Source organism: Dendropsophus ebraccatus, chromosome 4 (genome assembly GCF_027789765.1).
Source record: "Dendropsophus ebraccatus isolate aDenEbr1 chromosome 4, aDenEbr1.pat, whole genome shotgun sequence".
Taxonomy (NCBI): domain Eukaryota; kingdom Metazoa; phylum Chordata; class Amphibia; order Anura; family Hylidae; genus Dendropsophus; species Dendropsophus ebraccatus.
The window spans coordinates 104,507,012-104,528,681 of NC_091457.1; the positions used below are offsets into that span (position 1 = coordinate 104,507,012).

The 21,670-nt window shown below is 43.8% G+C and overlaps 1 protein-coding gene across 2 annotated transcripts; it reads left to right on the plus strand.

Moving 5' to 3' along the window:
* The first annotated feature begins 1,839 nt into the window (after window positions 1-1,839).
* LOC138789840 (aminoacylase-1-like) lies at window positions 1,840-20,050 on the plus strand. Of its 2 annotated transcripts, XM_069968685.1 has the most exons (15): window positions 1,840-1,866; window positions 4,737-4,821; window positions 8,462-8,526; window positions 9,297-9,401; window positions 9,490-9,584; window positions 11,340-11,416; window positions 13,220-13,309; window positions 13,442-13,498; window positions 13,860-13,933; window positions 14,019-14,068; window positions 15,030-15,174; window positions 15,247-15,315; window positions 15,398-15,477; window positions 15,730-15,790; window positions 19,561-20,050. In XM_069968685.1, the coding sequence occupies exons 2-15, from the start codon at window positions 4,737-4,739 to the stop codon at window positions 19,753-19,755; spliced, it is 1,248 nt and encodes a 415-aa protein (XP_069824786.1). In that variant the 5' UTR covers window positions 1,840-1,866; the 3' UTR covers window positions 19,756-20,050. The 2 variants fall into 2 exon arrangements, with proteins under 2 accessions (XP_069824786.1, XP_069824787.1); XM_069968686.1 differs by lacking the exons at window positions 1,840-1,866; window positions 8,462-8,526.
* The last annotated feature ends 1,620 nt before the right edge of the window (window positions 20,051-21,670 follow it).

Consider the following 21,670-nt stretch of genomic DNA (forward strand, 5'->3'; position numbering starts at 1 on the left):
AAAAAAAATGCAAACAGATAATAGAAACAAATTAGAGAAACAACATGTTGAATATTTGGTACTACCTGACCTATCTCTAATGATTAAAAAAAATATTTTAATTTTGAACTGTATTTGTAGAACTCAAGACAGCCAATCACTTGGTTAAAAAGAGGAATCAGGTTGTGTTATTGACTGCAGTACCTACTTATGGCCAGCAGATGGCACTTGCTATACCTTGTCTGACTTGGCTGATTCCCCTGTAGCCCAATACAAGCATTTGAAAGCAAAGGAATAAATGGAAAATATAAACAAACAATGAAATACAAATGGGCGCAAACAAGAGTGTTTCTGACATAAATCTGCAGACTGTAGAAGTATGCCTGTCATTTAAAAATACTTATATATTTAGTGCTGTCCTTGGCTCTTGTCAACGGCTCCATAGAGAATGAATGGAGTTGCGAATCATGTGCTAACCCATGGCTCCATTCATAACAAAGGAGCCGGGCACCAATCTAGAGAACCCCGGGGGTACGGAGGTCAGACCTCCGGCGATCTCATGCTTGTCCAGTATCCTGTGAATAGGGGACAATTAGATTTAAATTGCTTTATTTGCTTTAAAACCCCTTTAATCGAGTAATTATATGGAATATATCTTCATTCCCATTTTTTGTGCATAATATCATGCATCTATCATTATTATACATCTGTTTCTGTGAAATATGTCTTCATTCCGCTACACATATATCCTGTTCAATCCAGGTCTATCACAGGAGAAATTATTTCCCTCATTAGTTATTTATTGTTCATTCTTTTTAGTATGTTCCTTCAGCATGACTTGTCTTATAGGGCCTCCCCCTATAACACTGCTCATACAGACATATGTGGCATGTCTCCATCATTGAAGAGTTACTAGAAATAAAATGTGAATTAAGAATACTGTGATAGTGCTTATAAAATAAAATATAGATGTATACTGATGATACATATGTTAAAGGGGCACTCCAACAACAGGTAAAGAAAACATGCCGTAGAAACGTGTAGCATTGCTTGCCTATATGGCCAATTCTGAAACCACAAATTAAAAAAATTGCTTTGAGGGTTCTGTATTTTGTGGTTGCAGTTGCTCAGTACTACAAGGGACAGAATGTAATGCTTTCCCTCAGCTCTTTATCACAGTCCTTCTACTCCTGTTGCAGCACCTGCTTCTTTCACTCCATGTCTGCTGAAGGAGATGGTGATGTAGGCTGGAGGGGCTGGTCAGAGATGGTGAATCACTCAGGGGGATGGGAGACAGGATCCACTCAAGCCTCTTGTGACATCAGAAGATGATGCATTGTCTTAGGAGGGAGGAGCTGGGGCAATACACATTTTGTAGTTCTTCTATTTTTTATTTCCTGTCAGTGATGAAGCATGGAAAAGCCGATGAAGCAGCAAGTACCATTAGTACTAGTACTATATTAATAAGTTATAAAAATACAATTTTCTGGTACTGAAATACCCCTTAAATAAAGAGGCAGCTGTTAGAATTTATTGCTCTAACCAGAAAATGAACTAGTGGGAGGTTGGGGAGCACCACAGTGGGCGGAGGTGTGGATGGGGGTGCCAAGCTGATCTGTTGTTACAAATCTGAAACTTTTATCTATCAATCACCTTACACTTCTATTAAATATGCAGGAAGTGAGCCATGTCACAAGAGCAGGATGACTAGCTGCACTCCAGTGAGATTGGTTTTACTGAGCTAGCTTTTTCTGCACTTGGGCTGGATTGACCATTGCCCCTTGTATTAGCTAGGTCTGACCACCAGGCTGTTATATATACTTCCCTAAGCTTAGCTGCTCAGCACAAACTGCAAGAGGGGGAAGAGATCAGCGGGAAACTAGTAAAGTAAGTAAGGGGACATAATGTAGAAGGACATAGAAAAGGCAGGTACAGAGCAGGGTGGGGAGGGCTTTATGATGTTATTATTGGCACCTTAGTGCTGGAGCGCTGCTCTGAGGACACAGGGATTTGCTGTTGTTGCCTGTCAGATGAGATAGTTTGCTCTGAGGACACAGGGATTTGCTGTTGTTGCCTGTCAGATGAGATAGGGTGGTATTACACGGAACGATTATCGTTCGAAAAATCGTTAAATCGTTCGGATTTGAACGATAATCATTTCGTGCAATAGCAGGCAACGATTAAACGACCAACGAGAAATCGTTGATCGTTTAATAGGATCCGGACCTATTTTTATCGTTTGATCGTTCGCTCATCGTTTACTCATCGTTCGCACATTGTTCGCACATCGTTCGGTGGAATAAGAATTCACAGCTGAAACGTACGCAATAGCGACGACTAAACGACCACAAGAACGATCATAAATAACGATCATCGTTTCGTGTACTTGGGCGAACGATTTCGGGCTGTTTGCCTTAGCGGTCGTTTAAGATCGTTTATCGTTAATCGTTAGTCGTCGGAAAATTGCTTGGTGTAATAGTACCCATAGTCTGCAGAGCTCTGCGCAGGGAGACTGGCAGATGTTAGTCTGTTGCATTGGCAGAGCTGGTGACACTGGGTGGATGTGACAGGAGGTGGTTACATGGATACATTGTTGCAAAACAAAAAGAAGCAAATGTTGAAATAAATCCATAAAATAAAATAGTTTGTAGGGTCCCAATGGTGTAAAGCAACCTGCAGCTCCTCTGCTGTCAAACTACAGGTCTATGCATGCCTGTTCTCAGCCTATAGTGGCATATATTCCCTCCTGGCAGTAAAGTGGTTAATGTGTGGTGCGTTAGAGTGCTGTAGCTGGTGGCGGTCTTATGTCAGCTCAGCCAAAGATGGTGATTATGCAAAAGAGGAGCCCGTGGAGCCTCATTGAAGAGTCTCAAACACAGGACTAGCCAGATATCCCTCTGGGAAGGACCCAGCCAAGGGGCAGCTCCTGTTAGGAAACCACCAAAACCACCATATTAAGTGGCCCTATAAGTCAATGTAATGACAAGGGATAAACCAAGGCTAAGTAACCATCCACATACAGCTGTTTCGGGGTGTTGCCCCTCATCAGTGTGGAGCAGGATTTTGGCTAGGTGGGAGCAATGCCTAGTAGAGCCATAAGAGAAACAGATTGCTGAACTCAGGGAGACCAGCCAAACAACAACACTGCCGGCTGCTAGTGAAAGCCCTCAATGCAGTGAAGTCCTAGGTGCATTACCCCCTGGGAAACATGAATATGCAAAAGAGGAGCCCGTGGAGCCTCATTGAAGAGTCTCAAACACAGGAAAGATGGTGATTGTCATGACGCCAGTGCTTGTCCAGCACACAGGTGTGATGTTGGACCCTGCTTTGTTGATGTGGCTGGCTGTGTTCCCCAATGGTCGGTGACCAGTAGTGGATTATAATAGGGGCGTTTCGGGCGGCAGCCCAGGGCCCTGAGCTCCTGGGGGGCCCATAACCACCCAAAAAGACAGTTTTTTTTATGGCAATTTTGCACAAATCAGGACATCATGATATTATCTGTCCTGTACTATGAACGCCAGGCTAGTGCTGCCATAGTTACAGCGGGGTGGGGGGGCCCAGGCTTGGTGAACAGCCCGGGGCCTATGGTAAAGTTAATCTGCCCCTGTCGGTGACCTGCCGGGCTGTAGTGGTTCTTCAGAGTTCTGCAGTGTTCTTCAGTAATATAATACACTTTTACAAAAAAGATAAATCTTTCACATAGACTTTAGTGCTGGAACTTTTTTGTGCTTGAGGAGGTGCTTAGGGAAGTAGAGTAGAAGAGAGGTAGTTGTAGTGGTGCCTGGAGAGTTGAGTAGAGGAGAAGAATTTGTCAAAGGAGCCCCAACCCATTGTAACAATGTACCCTGCCGGAACTTTGAAGAAATACTTGTACCTGTATTTACACTACGTCTGACCACCTTCTGCCTTACAGTGTCGAGCTTCCCGTCCTAATAAGGTGATACAAGCCCTATTCATGGTTATCTGGGTTGTAAGTTTCCGGGCCTGCCCAGTTACCTACACTGCGAGATAGGATACGTAGACCTCTTTCAGTAGCTTTGTCCTATCCAGGCCTCTTGTATTTCAGGATACTGCCCTGCACTTTGTAGATGTGTTCTTGGCGTGTGTTAGGGTGTTTGCGGCTCCTCTTCCTTTAACGTGCTTAGCACTGCATACTGAACGTAGTGGTAGTAATAAAAGAATTGGTTTTCTCTAGCTGCATCTGTACACACTCAGTCTCTAGACTAGACTACTCTTGTCAGGGGTCCTGGCAGCAGCCAGGCCCTGGCTTAACTACAGCAGGAACAGTAGGTTTTGCTTCTTCACTCTCTGAGAATCAGGTAAGAACTATGCTGCACTTCCTTCCACCAAGTAACTCCGCCAACAGGGGCTTAAGTGAACTTCCTTGTGAGTAGTGGGGATCAGTGTATGCAAAAGAAAGAAGAAAATAGATTATTTAGAAGTAGAGAGCATCTCCTATTGTCCACAACAACACGTGTTGCACATAAAACATTAACCCATTACTGACTTCAGCTGTGCAATACATAGGAATACAAAATACTGACATCTGTAAAGTACCCTTCATCACCACTTAACCTGAAAAGAATAAGCTTTTTTAGAGGTGCAAAGGAGATACAAAAACACCTGTGGTGGAACATCACAAATGCACAATCTGTAGTCTGCGATTACCTCAGTGTACCGTCCGGATCAGTATGGGCAGGACAGGCAGGTCACTATGATTTAGTACAGATCATTAACATGTTATTGTTCTTTTGCAGATGGATTCAACGGCTGAAAACCCGTCAACCACAAGATTCCGGGAATATCTAAGGATCCAGAGTGTGCAGCCACAGCCTGACTATGGTAACCCCCTAATCTTTGAGCGCCAGCTATCCTCCTACATCATACAATAATGGGGCTTTCCTTGTGGTGCTTAGTGGTTTCAGAGATTGGATCAAACATTGAAGACCCACTCTAAAATTAAGCCATAAATATTTATTTTTTTTTTTTTTTTAATATATATCTTATATCCTAATACTTCCACTGTTCAGGTCCCTCTTTGTTAATAAATCATTTATAATCTCAACCTATTTATAATTGACACTGCTTACACAAAACATAATGATACAAATTATATAATGACTAGATATACCTCATAAATAGAGATGAGCGAAGTGAATCTGGCAAATCAAAATTTACTGCGAATCATGCCGTCAATTCCCCCCCAATTCGTTAAGGAAATTCACAAAAAAAAAATGTTGGCCACACATGCTGTCTGGAGCGGCAATGGACAGAAGAAAGAAATGAACCATAATCCCTAGCATCCGTCCAATCAGTTGCAGGCCCCTCTGTGATGTCAGCAGCTCCCCCCCTCCCCTCTATATAAGGTGGTTTATTTATGGAGGTGGCCAGTCAGCTGCGTGTGGAGTAGAGAGCAGGATTGCAGCAGTTAGAGCAGAGCAGGGAGAGACTAAGGGCCCCTGAACACATGTTTATTCTTTGAGCGGAGAGGAGAAGCGCAAGAGAAATCCCATTAAAAATATAGGCAGGCAGAATTTTGAGCAAAATCCACCGCTGGACTCCGCTCATAAATTCAGTCTCTTTTAATCAGTATGCAAGGGCCTTAACAGAGTGACATAGGGACAGAGAGGATAGAATAGGAGAGGTGATTGTAGTGCACTCAATGGGCAATGTAAACTCCTGAGTTAAACCAATTTACTGGGATCAGTGAATGGAGCGGGCGCCTTACATAATCAGTGCTCGCATTTTTTTTTTTTTATTGTGATTTTCCAATTTTTGACACTTTTACAAGAACATGCTTTAACAAATTCGTTCTTCTGTAATAGTGTCAGTACTGTACATACTATAGTTTGGCTATTTAATTGAAATTCGTTAAGATTCGATTCACAAATAATAACGAATTTGACCCAAAATTCACAAAGCTCACAAAACGAATTTCTGACCGCTTTGCTCGTCTCTACTCATAAACTGTTGGTTAGTAATTGTGACATTTTTTAGTGCTATCCTTAAGGGAGCATTCACACGTAAAGGATCCGCAGAAGATGTGCAACTGATTTGATGGCCTAGATTTGATTTGCTTTGAATCTGCAACTTCAAATTTTCATCATCAAAGCTGCTGCGGATCCTGTAAACTTATCCTAAAGGGGTACTCTGGAGAAAAAAAATGTCAAATCTACTGGTGTCAGAAAGTTATACAGATCTGTAAATGACTGCTATTTAAAATCCAAAGTCTTCCAGTACTTATCAGCTGCTGTATGTCCTGCAGGAAGTGGTGCATTCTTTCCCGTCTGACACAGTGCACTCTGCTGCCACCTCTGTCAAAATCAGTACAGGTTTTCCATGGGCATTTGTTACTACTTTGGACAGTTCCTGACATGGACAGAAGTAGAAGCAGAGAGCACTGTGTCACACTGAGAGAATACACCACTTCCTGCAGAACACAAAGCAGCTAATAAGTATTGAAAGACTGGAGGTTTTTAAATAACAGTCATTTACAGATCTGTATAACTTTTTGACATCAGTTCATCTGAAAACAGTATTTTTCTCCGGAGTACCCCTTAGGTACAAAAATGTTAAAAAGTTCCAATGCTGTTATGTTATTTAAAAAAACAAATTGTAAAATGTTAAAAATTTTATAAAAAAACAAGTTAATACAAAAAAAGTTGAAAAATCCAAGGGGTAGGAATACTTTTTCAAGACAGACTACATATTGATGCATAAGTCCAGTGGCATAGCTGTAGAGGTCACAGGGGGTGCAGCTGCTCTGGGCCCATAAATCAGGGGGGCCTGGAGACCCCCTCACCTCTTTAGGGTTGGCTGCTTATGTCAAACCTGCTAAAATTCAGCTCCAATGCTGAGCAGTGTACAGAGGTCTGTGCAGAGGCTCTGGAGTTTCTTTATTGGAAATAGCATAAGACCATGCAGGGGCAGATTAAAGGTACCATGGGCCCCAGGCAGTTTAGAAATTGTGCCCCCCCCCCAACCACGGCCCCTCTAGCCCTGCCCCCACCCCACTAACCACGCCCCAAGCACCCCTCTTCCTGCACTAGTCACGCCACTGACAAGGCAGGAAGCCAGTGGGCCAGTGGGCCAGTTATTATACTGCAGTTACATCAATTGACTCACAGGAGGCGTCTGCACGAATTGCAAGTGACATCATTCACTTTTCCTCTTCATGTGGCCCGTCCATCATGAAGACTTCTCCAGCCATGCCTCATCTCCACAGGATCTGTCAGACAAACATTTTAGGTTCCTCGCTGCTGCTGCAGCATCATCCTCATTTCTATACAAACTCCCTATGTGTATTGGTTCACATAGTAACAATGACCTTGTTGTATGTCCAAATAGAGCCCCTATATACTAGTTGGGCCTTCCGCTCATTCAAATAGGTAGTACCCCCAATGTACCCCCCCCCCAATTAGGCAGTATCCCGCATGGAGCTATTCCCCCTGGTAGTCAGCACCCTCAGTAAATTGTATTCCCTGTGTAGATAATCTCCCTGTAGTAGCAAACCCCTCCTCTCCCAATTCGTCTGTGGACAATGATCCCCCTCCTGTAGGCAATCCCCATGTAGATGATGCCCCTGAAGGCAATTTATTCAGCCCTTCCTCCCCCAAGGCATTATTCTCCCTATAAGTGATACCCCCTATAGGCAATTACCCCCCCCCCCCCCCCCCCCCGTAGAAAATCCCACTGTAAGTCCTCCTCCAATCACAAAAACAACAAGCACATATACTCACCTGGCTTCAGAGCCAGCAGGCCACCGCATCTTCTTCCTCTCCCCGCTCTGCCTGCACCTCACTTGTGTGCCGGGGAGCTGGGGGAGAGTGCAGCCTCTTGTGGCCAGAGGTAGTAATGCTGCCTCCGGCCACAAGAGTGACTGGCAGAGTGCTGAGCCAATGGCTCTTTTTTCTGCCAGGCAGGGCGCCGCGGTCGCAAAGTTTAACTGTGATCATTCATCGGAAACGCTCACAGTTGAAGGGCCAGAGCACAGGGCTGCGGTGGGTGGCGCTGTTACTTCTCCCGTTGCATAATGTAACTATGCAGCGGGAAAAGCGGAGTATTAACTGGTTGCGGCATTATGGGGGAAAACTCACTGTCCTCCCGGAGCTCAGGGCCCTGGGCGGTTGCCCAGATTACCCTCATTATAATCTGCCTATGAGACCATGGATGGAGGGGGCCCAAGCCAGGCATTTGCATGAGGAACCTTTAGCTACGTCCCTGCTATTCTTTTACCTCTTTGTGCTCCCCTGGTGTCCTTCCATGGCATCTCCAGATCTCTCGCTGAACAGTGCTGCCACCACTTCTTAGACGAGCTCATCTGGGCAGTGACAGCTTGCTCAGCCAATCAGTGACTGAAATGGGACAGCGCTCAGAAAGTTGTCACTCCCAAACGAGTGCGTCTCGAAAGTAGAGGTGGGATCATTCAGCGGGGAAGTTTTAAAGGTCCTATGACTTTTTATGGCCTTACTGTCTGTTACAGATGGAATTGTGAGATTCCTCCTCAAAATGGCGGATGAGATTGGGCTGGAGAAGAGGACACTGGAGGTAATATAGTGGTATGAGTCAAGGGTTACACTTTCTATTTAAAGAATGGAAATGGCACTGTGATTGTGTTACCTAATATGCCTGAATATTCTTTTTGTTCTTGAATTCTACTCCTTTTGTTTGCCTTTCTTAGGCCATTCAGGGGGTAACAAGAGCCATCATGATTATAGGTTACAGGTCTATACAATTACATGGCGGGTGTTGCTACAAAAGCTGGCAGCTTCACTACTCAGGTCTACTACACAAGGACTTTTAGGGCATGTTCACACTTAGGGTACTATTACACATAAGCAATTTTCTAACGACTAACGATTAACGATCTTAAACGACCGCTAAGGTAAACGACCCGAAATCGTTCGCCCAAGTACACGAAACTATGATCCTTATTTATGATCGTTCTTGTGGTGGTTTAGTCGTCGCTATTGCGTACGTTTCAGCTGTGAATTCTTATTCCACCGAACGATGTGCGAACGATGAGCGAACGATCAAACGATAAAAATAGGTCCGGATCCTATTAAACGATCAACGATTTCTCGTTGGTCGTTTAATGGTTGTCTGCTATTACACGAAATGATTATCGTTCAAATCCGAACGATTTAACGATTTTTCTAATCATTCCGTGTAATACCACCCTTACATAAACCATGTTTTTTGACATACTGATTTCTGTCAGCTTGGAAGAAGCTATAGACCAGTGCTCCACATGGGTGAAGAACCTGCCCTTACTTTGCTGTTTACCACCGTGTACATTTTTCGTCTTCCCTTTCTAGCTTTCTCCTGGCCGGCCAATAGTCATCCTCACCTGGAGAGGGACACAGCCACAGCTGAGATCTGTCATTCTGAGTTCCCATACAGATGTAGTTCCAGTATTTGAGGTATGAAGTGTCACGGCTGCTAGAGGACATGGATGAAGGGGAGGGGGTGGTTGACAGGTGGGGGCAATAAAGTTTTGTTCCTTTCCAGGAGTTCTGGACATATCCACCATTTGCTGCTCATAAAGACAAAGATGGAAATATCTATGCAAGAGGAACACAGGATATGAAATCTGTTACCATACAGTAAGTTTGTAGTAAGAAGACTGATTAGGGTTTGGGGATCCCCTAATTTGGCACTAGTGGCCTGTGCCCGGGACAGCAGTGTTTAGGGGGCAGCACTTCAATTAGTGAAAAACAACAACAACGACATCTTCCTTTGGGTAAATCTACATGGATCAGGACTAGCCGCTGGTTATGTTGTGGATTTGTAATTGATTTCACCACCTTCTCTTTAATTGTCATAAAATATACCTGTGTTCTGAGAAAGCAGGGTGTCAACCAGTGTGGTGGCCATTCCAGCTCCCACACAGATAATCACTCAGTTTTCCTCGATGCCTGAATGCCAAATCTGCCTGTAATATGTAACGCCTTCCTAAATCAATGGGTGATTGGTTATGGAGGACTGAGCCATCAAGTGATATGCTTTGTCCCATAGACTTAGACAAGAATAGACAGGACATGTCCCATTGACATGAATGGGAAACATTACTAGGCATACTTTGTGAATTTTGAAAAGGTCATTTCCCAGGTGGAGGGAGGCCGAGCTGTGAGCTTCAGCTATTGAAATCTCCATCTATTGGCGTCACTATTCACTGTTGGGCTATGTTCCCACACACTGTATTTTTGCTTGTTTTTTTGGTCACTATTTTGCAACCAAAGCCAGGAGTGAATTGGAAATACAGAAAGGATATGTTCACACACTGTTGTAATTGGGTGGAAGGACTCCATTTAAACAACAGCCGTTGTTTAAAAATAACAGCAATTATTTGCTAATAGATGACGGCCATCTACTAAATTTCAACAGTTTTTAACCCACTCCTGGTTTTGGTTGTAAAATACTGACCAATATACTGAACAAAATACTGTGTGGGAACATAAACTTTAGGCTGGGTTCACACTATGTATATTTGAGGCTGTATTTGGTCCTCATAGCAACCAAAACCAGGAGTGGATTGAAAACACAGAAAGGCTCTGTTCACACAATGTTGAAATTGAGTGGATGGCCGCCATATAACAGTATATAACTGCCATTATTTCAATACAACAGCCGTTGTTTTAAAATAACAGCACATATTTGCCATTAAATGACGGCCATCCACTCAATTACAACATTATGTGAACAGAGCCTTTCTGTGTTTTCAATCCATTCCTTGTTTTGGTTGCTATACAGCCTCAAACATACAGCCTCAAATATACGTAGTGTGAACATAGCCTAAATTAAGCTGTAAAGATCGCTTTACAGCAGCCCCAACCACAGACAGTACAGGAAGTCTTAGCTTAGTAGTAGGCCTAGTGCTGAGAATGAGAAGTGTAAGATTTCGTGATTATTTTTGTTATGCAACATGGAGAGAAAGGAGCTGATGCACATCACACCTATGGCTGATACTAATGCCGCTAGGCTATGTTTAAAAACCAACGCCAGGATGTTGGTATATAATTTGATCAAACCATATTGCCCCATGTACCACGTGCAGGTCTCCTGGTTCACATGGGTCCCTACGCTAACTACACACTGTGTCGATCAGCGACCGCCAACCCCGCAAAGCGTGCACAAACAGGGAAGGGAGGCCATGGAATGGCCCTGCAACCCCAATGTAACAGGACCAAACCCAAAATGCCCCCCCAAAACCCAGGCAGCACCAGCGGCGGAGAAGGCTGCCCCCAAACAACACAAGTATGAATATATTGAATATATATTTTTATATTATAGATTTAAGGACTGGTGTTTTGTGAGGATTCTGAGCTCAGGTAGGCTATCACAATAGTCCTGATTTGCAGGTATTTAGAAGCTATCCGGCAACTGAAATCTGAGGGGCGGCAATTCCTACGCAACATACATCTCACTATGGTCCCAGGTAAGACGTGACATTTAATATTTTGCTTTTGCTGCTTTACTTATCTTGTACTTGAGCTACATCATGGCCCAGATATACTATTGTTGTAGGGTTTTCCCTGTTTGCATTTTATCCAACTGTGTTTTTTTCATCAGATTTACATATTTATCAAAATCTCAGAAAAACTTTGGCACGCTGATAAAAAGTGGCTCAATCCACTCCAAACGGGTTTAAACAAAATATTAAAGGACAACTCCCCAAAAAAAAAAAAAAAAACACAGACACACACAGACAACATACTCACCATCTCTCCAGTGACGATCGCCACTCGATTCGCCCGCCGTCCGCCGCTCCGTCGCCGCCGTCCGCCATCCAGCGATGTCTCCGACTTCCGGGTCCAGGGGATGGAAAAGGCTGCCAGTGCGCTTGCGCACCGGCAGCCTTTTCATTGGCTGGAGCGCATCACATGGCTTCCAGCAAGCTCAGCCAATCAGGGCTGAGCAAGCTGGAAGACATGTGATGCGCTCCAGCCAATGAAAAGGCTGCTGGTGCGCATGTGCACCAGCAGCCTTTTCATCCCCATTCACTTTGCATGAAGACGCCGAGGAGGAAGAAGACCCGGACCGCCCCTCGGCTCTGACGTCGTCGTCACCAGATGCCGCCCCGGAGAAGAGGACCGTGACGATCGTAATAGGTAATGTATACATTCCTTAACTTCCGGGGTGGGTGGTCGGGGGTCCGAAAGTGGGGGAAGGGGGCCAGGCCGGGTATTTAACCACATTACAAAGTTATATAACTTTGTAATGTGTGTTAAATGAGCAAAAAAATTTTTTGTGGGAGTTGTCCTTTAACAGAAAAATGATAATTAAAAAAACCCTCACAGATTTGTTAAAGTAAACCAGGATTTTGGTTTAGGTTTCAATGATGAATCTTAGGGATTTTTGAGAAAATCCCATAGACACATTCGCTTAAATAAAAAAGCAATTTGTGGTGTTATTCTTGTAAAGTGTTGCATGCGCTAAAGCTTTGGTCAACAAATATGTCCACAAAAATTGTGCCGCAAATTATGTCAGGATGTGAATAGTAAATCTGGGCCAATGACACATTGGTGGCTGTCAATCATCCCCGCATTGGTGGCCTGTCAATCATCCGCGCATTGCGCGCTGACAGGCAGAGAGCCATTACTAATACCGAAAGAACAAATGTGAACAGCGCTCCATAGTGTAGTATCCAAGGTAAAGGACTCTCACCTGATAGTGTTGTGCAAATGCAAAGCACAACGCTCGGTATTGCCATATGTTGGACCGCAGCCACTCCCAGCAACCAAAGATAGGTACTAAAATATAACAATTCCTCCGCTCCACTCTGGGTAAACGATAGGCGCAGGTCCACGTAAATGGGTATAAAATCTTTAATATCAAGAGACACTTGAGAAAGAAGTCAGCCCGACTTCGAAACGCGTTGTGTTTTTATGATATTAAAGATTTTATACTTATTTACGTGGACCTGCGCCTATCGTTTACCGAGAGTGGAGCGGAGGAATTGTTACATATTACTAATACCGGGCAGCTCCCTGCCTAGATGACTAGTTGCTGCCCCTCTCCCAGCCTCACACACTGGAATAAAACTCCTTTTGTCCAATGTAAAGATACCGATGCAGCCGGTAGCCTCGGGGATCTGCATAGTAGATCTATACTGTGCAGCTGGGAACCATATCAGGAGCACAATCATGCTGACTGGTTCCCTTTAATGTACATGAGGACCTGGCTGCTTAAAGTATATGATGCTGAGAGTCAAAAGTTAATGACTTTTTTTCTGCAACAGATGAGGAAATTGGAAGTCACCTGGGAATGGGGCTTTTCATAGACCACCCTGAATACCATGCACTGAATCCTGGAATCACACTTGATGAAGGTTTGTGATTGTTTCCAGTTACTGATGATTTTCTCTTGTTTTCGTTCTTTTTTCAGCTTGTGAGTTGTTCTTGTCATTTTTGTCTTATGTTCTGTTCTTTTTTTTTTTTGACTCTGTCATTGTATTTTCCAGGTCTTGCAAGCCCCACAGATGAATTCAGCGTTTTCTATGGAGAAAAATGTGTGTGGTGTAAGTTCTTGCACTGCAGATCCTGCAGTTATTTTTAAATAAGTTATTTATTATTTAAAATCATTTTTTGTCACAGTTTTTTTTTTGTGTGCATTTTTCCTACAATTTATCAAACTTTGCACGCAGGTTGTTAAATATGCAGGAAACTATTCAACGCGCCCTTTCAGAAAACTGGAGTGTATATCCACTCAGTTACGCACCAATACTATGGTGGGAAAGACGAGTTTACATAACAGGACAGATTTGAAATATAGAGCTGTAAGAAAGCTGGGTGCTGCTCAGGGGTCTCATGTTGGCCGAGATGCTGAGCCCTTAGTTGTGTTGATCCATATATGACCACTGACCTCTGTTTGTTGCTCAGGGATCACAGTTCACTGCAGGGGGGATCCTGGACATGGCTCTCGTTTCATAGAGAATACGGCTGCCACTAAAATGGTGAGTTAACAATTGATTCTAATACAACTTGTAGATAATTATGTTTCTTTTTTATGCTTTGCTGATGTCACTTTATTATTTACAGCATTCGGTTATAACAAGTTTCCTAAATTTCAGAGAAAAGGAGAAGAAAAGGTAATGCTACTTTGTGCACCTTACAATTACAGCAAGGTTTTCTGTTCAAGGGGACTTTTTGTTTGTGAATGACGTCTAAATTATGGTTTGGGGGCACTATGTAAATTCAAATCCCCTTGTTTCCCTGGTCAGAGCTTTAGGTCAGTAGGGACTATTAGCTGCAATCCCAGAGATTCCCATAAAGAAGCTTTGGTCCTTAGGTGTGGGTTAGAGATATTGTGGAGCCATTGCTTTATGTGAAGCTATAACCATTGACAGACTGGTCCCAGCTATGAAAACCTTTAAAAAAGAACAGAAGCACCACCTACACCTTTGTGATATCTGTGTGAAAACAAACTTTTTTTCACCAGTCTTTGGGATATAAAACAGCCAAATAGGAATACTTTTACATTCCCAAAAATGTTGTATACCTGTATTTTTCTTTAATTGAATTCACTGGCAAAATGTCTCTTAGTTCACATTCATTTTTTTTCCATAATAGGAATTGTTACAGATGAAGGATTAAATGCAGACAATTACATTTTAGCCACTTTTGTGCCAAAATACATCCAGAGTCTTGCTATAGCCTTTGTTTGAGCCCATTTGGCCCAAAAATAGCAAATCCCAAGTTGCAGAAAAAAAAGTATGAGGGTTTTTTTTTTTATTCTGCTAAACCCCCCCCCCCCAGCTGATTCCTGTGATCGGTGCTTGTTTACAGAGCCTTTAGATGGCTGAAGGAACAATCGCTTGATCATTCGTGCTTCCATTAAGGCCCCCTTCACATGTATCTAGCGGTCTGGTTCCATCCATGATGGGACCGTATAGGAATACTGGATGACACAAACTAGATCTGTTGCATCTGGCATCCCATTTTTCACATTCATCACCTGATCACTTGCCCTTTTACACAGGTCAATTCTTCCTTCGAACACTCATTCTCCCAGTAATCACAGTAGTCACAATCTTCTATCGTTTGTTGCAGACTTGAGTCCAACCCTGACCTGACACTTGGAGATGTCATTACGATAAACCTAACAAAGGTGAATGGTGGCGTTTCCTGCAATGTGATTCCATCAGAGATGTCTACAACATTTGACCTTCGGATACCACCCACTATGGACCTAAAGGTAAAGCCTCATAAATCTCTGAGCTCTTCCTCTGTCTTGTCTCTACTAACCATGGTTCCTATTTCCCTGCAGGAGTTTGAATTGCAGATAGAAAGTTGGTGCCGTGCTGCCGGGATGCAAGTCACCTTTGAGTTTCATAAAGTAAGGGGTTCTAGATGAAGAATGTGACACCATTGTGATGAATTTCCTCATATATTGCTTCATATATGTTCATGTCTTCTAGAAATCTATAATCCAGAAGATCACAACTCCAGAAGACTCCAATCCCTGGTGGAAAGCGTTCAGTGACCCCTGCAAAGAGATGTGAGCTTGGGGGGAAAAGTCTGGGGTGGTGGGGTGGGGGGGGGGGGTCTGAGTGGAACAGGCCCCATATTATCTGGATAAAACATTCTAGTCCATAGTCTCATAGATTGTGCCTGGTTCCTGGGTCCATTCTTTGTAAATAAATTTCATGCCTAGAACTATAAACGGTTGAGCCTTTACCTGTTCAACATTGACAGCAATTCCAAGTGTGGATTTATCCTAGCATTGCAAGTTTTTTTCCTCCTCTATTAGGGGTTTAAAGATGAAGCCTGAAATCTTCCCTGCCGCCACTGACAGTCAGTACATAAGAGCGGTAAGCTAATCTATTGTTTCTACCTGGTGGAGTCATTGGCAGGCTGCATCCTAAGTGCTAATCTCTTATGAATGAAAAGGCAGCACGTCACCACTGCTCTCTAATGAATGGACTGGAGTTATGCTCAGTGATGTCATTGCTGCTCTCTAATAAATAATAATAATACATTTTTATTTATATAACACCAACAGATTCCGCAGCAGTTCTGGGGGTACAAACATATAAAAAAAATCAGACACTACAGAGATATACATATAATTATCCATACATGAGAGGTGAGGGACCTGCTCGTTTGCATGAGCTTACAGATTATTAGGAGCAGGCCCGCTTCTGCCATGAGGCGGACTGAGACTTTCGCCTCAGGCGGCAGATTGTGCGGTCCTGCAGGGGGCGGCAGAATCTTCCCAGTCACTGTCATTTTAGTTAAGTTTAAGTTAACTAAAATGACAGCTGCTCCTGCCTCCTAACAGTATTCCATCCCTGACCTGGTCGGCTCCTCACGGCCCCCCACAGGTACCAGCGGGCTGCATCTCTGCGTGTGATCAGTGTCGTCACCTGGCAGTCCTCGTATAGCCGAGTGATGGCCGGCTCATTCCGCCTCATGGCAGAAGCGGGCCTGCCCGACGGTGTGCCTCCTCCCTCTTCCTCAGAAATTCTGTGCGCATCCACAATCCCTGCTAAGCCTGCTGATTCTTAGTCAGGGCCGTGCAGTTACAGACTGTCGGCTCCTCTCACAGAAAGCCGACAGGACAGGACAGTGCAGTGTGTGGTCACAATCGGCCCTGGGAGATAAGCTACAGCAGCCCTGACACACAGGGCTGCACTCTGCCTCAGGGGTCATCAGTCGGCTGTATGTGGTAGCAGCTGCATCTCTACACAGGCCTTGCTTCCCTGTCAGTGTTCTGACCTGTGACCCCTGCACGGCCTGAGTGTGTCCTCCCTCCTCCTTCCTGTGCAGCGTCCTCTGGCTCCCTCCATGCCCACCTGTGTCCCTGCTGGTTCTTGAAGTAAGCCTATGTATGTCCTCTCCTCTGTCTGTTTGTCTGTGTATATCTATGTCCTCTTTCTCCTGTCTTCTATCTATCTCCTATCTATCTATCTATCTATCTATCTCCTATCTATCTATTATCTATCTCCTATCTATCTATTATCTATCTCCTATCTATCTATTATCTATCTGCTATCTATCTATCTATCTCCTATCTATCTATCTATCTATCTATCTATCTATCTATCTATCTATCTATCTATCTTCTATCTATCAATCTATTATCTATCTTCTATCTATCTATCTATCTATCTATCTCCTATCTATCTATCTATCTATCTATCTATCTATCTATCTATCTATCTATCTGTCATGATCGCGCCTGAAAAGGCATCAGTGCCACCCTCTGCTGCAAAGATTCGACCTCTGCGCCAAAGACTGCGATTTTGGCCATAATCTTCCATTTATTCTGTGTTTAGTTTGCCTTGTTTTTGCCCTGTCTGAACTGTGTCTTATTCCTTCTGGTCTGCTAATTGTTTTCCCTGCCCCACCCATGTCTGTGCTGCTAAGTTTCCTCTGGTCATGTAACGGTTAACCTGCCTTTGCCTCAGTGATTGACAGCTGGTCCCTCCTATCATCTTCTGGACTTGGTTCCTGGTCTCCTATTTAAGATTGCAGCTTCTGCCTGTGCCTTGCCGGTTATTGACTTATGGTGCGTTTACACAGACAGATTTATCTGACAGATCTTTGAAGCCAAAACCAGGAACAGACTATAAACAGGGATCAGGTCAGAAAGGAAAGACTGGGATCCATCCTCTTTTCAAATCCATTCCTGGCTTCGGCTTCCAAAATCTGTCAGATAAATCTTTCTGTGTAAACGGCCCATTAGTCTCTGCCTGCTTGTGTGTCCTGTTTTCTGGTTTCTCCTGACTCCTGCTTAGTTTCTTTTGACCTCGCTTGCTTGCTGCCTGCCCCTGACCTTATTGCCTGTTTTCTGACTACTCTTTTGGATCCTGATTTTGTACCTTTGCTGCCAGACCGTTGTGACCCTGATTGTTGACTATTCTTTATTGTGTTTTGTCTGTCTGTCTTGTCTTTGTGTCCCACCTAGCCAGTGCAGGGACCGCCGCCCAGTTGCTGCCCTAGGGTTTAGCCTAGGGGGGCAAGTAGGTAGAGTCAGTGGGCGGGGCTGAGCTTAGGGTGCACTGTCTCTGTGTGTCTGGTGTCACCGGTTCCTGACACTATCTATCTAATGGAGCACACAGCCTCATATATTTTGTCTGGATGCAGCTTTCAGCCCCTCTGTCTAGTTCTTTATAAAGTTAGGGTGCGTTTACACAGAAAGATTTATCTGACAGATTTTGGAAGCCAAAGCCAGGAATGGATTTGAAAAGAGGATAGATCCCATTCTTTCCTTTATGACCTGATCCCTGTTTATAGTCTGTACCTGGTTTTGGCTTCAAAGATCTGTCAGATAAATCTGTCTGTGTAAACGCACCATAAGAGGCTTAGGAGGTTCTGCAGCAGCTGATTTATATAAGAAGGTTGTGCAGCAGCTGAGGTGTTTAATGAACCTCCTAATACACCTCAGCTACTGCAGAACCTCATAAAACACCTCAGTTGTTGCAGAACCTCTTAATTGTTTATTGATAGCAGGGAATAGTTGATACACAATTGATTCTGGTGTCAATCAAGAGTGCGGGGGGCGCCATTTTTATTTTTTTGCCTCAGGCAGCAGAAAAGCTAGAATCGGCCCTGATTAGGAAGGGGTGCGAGACAAAAAGGCAGAGGGGCAAAGTGCTTCATTCTAGTGTATGGATAGGTTGTATTGTCAGAGATGTCACTGCTGATCTCTAGTGAATAGATAGGCTGTATTCTCAGTGATGTCACTGCTGATCTCTATTGAATGGATATCCTGTATTCCCAGTGATGTCACCACTGCTCTCCAATGAATGGATTGGAGTTATGCTCATTTATGTCATAGCTGATTTCTAGTAAATGAATATTCTGTATTCTCAGTGATGTCACTGCTAGTCTCTAGTGAATGGATAGGCTGCATTATCAGTGATGTCACTGCTAGTCTCTAGTGAATGGATAGGCTGCATTATCAGTGATGTCACTGCTAGTCTCTAGTGAATGGATAGGCTGCATTCTCAGTAATGTCACTGCTAGTCTCTAGTGAATGGATAGGCTGCATTCTCAGTGATGTCACTGCTAGTCTCTAGTAAATGGATAGGCTGCATTCTCAGTAATGTCACTGCTAGTCTCTTGTGAATGGATAGGCTGTATTCTCAGTGATGTCACTGCTGCTCTCTAGTGAATGGATAGGCTGCATTGTCAGTAATGTCACTGCTGATCTCTAGTGAATGGATAGGCTGCATTATCAGTAATGTCACTGCTGATCTCTAGTAAATGGATAGGCTGCATTCTCAGTGATGTCACTGCTGATCTCTAGTAAATGGATAGGCTGCATTCTCAGTGATGTCACTGCTGATCTCTAGTAAATGAATAGGCTGTATTCTCCATGATGTTATTGTTGATTTCTAGTGAATGAATAGGCTGAATTCTCAGTAAAGTCACTGCTAATATTTAGTGAATGGGTAGGCTGTATTGTCAGTGCTGTCACTGCTGCTCTCTAGTCAATGATTAGGCAGTGCTTTTGGTGATGGTACTGTTACTCTCTGTTGAATAGATAGGCTGTGTTTTCATGTGCTCATATAATTTTTGCCTCCACATTGTACTTGTCTCAAATAGAAATTATTTGACATTTTCCTCTTCACAGGCTGGATTTGATGCATTGGGCTTCTCCCCCATGAATAACACCCCAATTTTGCTTCATGATCACAATGAGCATTTAAATGAAGACATATTCCTTCGCGGCATCAAGATTTACAGTCGTATTATTGGCTCACTGGCCAGCGTCCCGCCACTAGCTGGAGAAGAAGACACAGAAACTCGAGTGTGTCCGGCAGAATGATGACTTTCTCAGGGACTGATCTCTAATCTCCACAATTAAAGAAATCTAATTGGTGAAAATTGTTCTAGTTGTCAACTGTGCTTTAGTTATTCTTTTGTCACCACAGTCCTCATTCAGAGGAAAGCAACCAAACTGTCTCCCCAGCTGCCAATAATTCAAATTGAACTCTGTTTATTCTGAATATATTTGTTTTAGAAGAATCTAAAGGATGGCTGGGTGCAGCCAGGTTGGCACAAGGGCTTTGACCACGTCATCTTACGCTCCACCATTGACTGGAACAGTGGGGGTGGGCTGCACAGTTACTGTAGATGAAATTTAATAAATGTATCTTCAAAAGCAATGGAGGCAAAGTCATTTGTAATATACAGATGAAACAATGGGTAGTGCAAGAGGGCACCCTGAAGGAAAGTGAGGAAGTATGTGGGGTGCCAGAAAATGTCAGTGCTCACCTTAATCCTAGTCTGCTGATTTTTTTTTTACCTCCTAATTTATTACCTCCTAATGGATTATTTAGAAAATAGGAGTAGTAGTTACTGAGTTGTGCTGCAACGTTTATTGCCGGTTGCTGGTCCTTTTGGTAATTTATAGCTTGGCAGCCACAATGTCTGCTGGTCCAGTCTAAACAGTTCTAGATAAGCTATTGTGCTCCTGTATAACTTCCCACAGTCTCTTGTCTTTACCTCCTTACTTCTCCTTTCCTCTCTGTAACTGCAAAGGGTTGATCTATTTACACTCAAACTTGCACTCACCTCCTACTCAACCTTCAAATCAAGCATAAATAAGAGCCCAACACCATCCACACACCCCAGAGGCACGCTGCCATCTATAATAATAATAATAATAATAATAATTTTTATTTATATAGCGCCAACAGATTCCGCAGCACTTTACAATTCTGTGGTACATACATAGACAAAAAATCGACATTACAGAGATACATATAATTATCCATACATGAGGAGTGAGGTCCCTGCTCGCATGCATGAGCTTACATACTATCAGGAGGGGGTGCGAGACAAAATGGCAGAGGGGCAAAGTGCATCGTTGTTCTTATGGTCCAGCCATCTTTTTAAGGCAGTGCGGGTAAGGGGGGGTGAACCTGTCACCAGCCAATTCCTGCATGCACAGGTCTAAGTGCTTAAATGCTCGGTGTGTGTGCGTGTATGTATGTGTCTGTGTGTGTGTGCATGGTGGAGGTGTCTGTGTGTGTGTGTGTGTGTGTGTGTGTGTGGAGGGGGGGTTGAGGGTTGAGTCAAAATTAGGGAACTTGGTAAGCCTGTTTGAACAGATGAGTTTTGAGGGCACGTTTGAAGCTTTGGGTATTGGTGGTGAGTCTGACAGTCTTGGGTAATGTATTCCATAGAACTGGTGCAGCTCGGGTGAAGTCCTGGAGATGGGAGTGAGAGGTGCGGATCAAGGTGGATGTTAATCGTAAGTCATTAGAGGAGCGTAGGGCACGGGTAGGGCGGTAGACAGAGATGAGGGAGGAGATGTATGGAGGTGCAGCACTGTGGAGAGCCTTGTGGGTGAGCAGGAGGACTTTATATTGTATCCTGTGTTTAACAGGGAGCCAGTGTAGTGACTGGCACAGGGGGGAGGCATCAGTATAACGGCTGGACATGGGGATGAGCCTGGCCGCTGTATTGAGAATGGACTGGAGAGAGGAGAGTTTAGAGGAAGGAAGGCCGATTAGTAAGGAATTGTAGTAGTCAAGACGGGAATGAATCAGAGCGACAATGAGAGTTTTAGCAGATTCGACAGGAAGGAAGTGACGGATTTTAGAGATGTTTTTTAGATGCAGATTACAGGAACGTGAAAGAGATTTAATGTGAGGAGTGAAGGAAAGATCTGAGTCAAACATAACCCCAAGGCAGCGGGCTTGCTGTGTAGGGGCTATGGTCGCACCACAGACAGA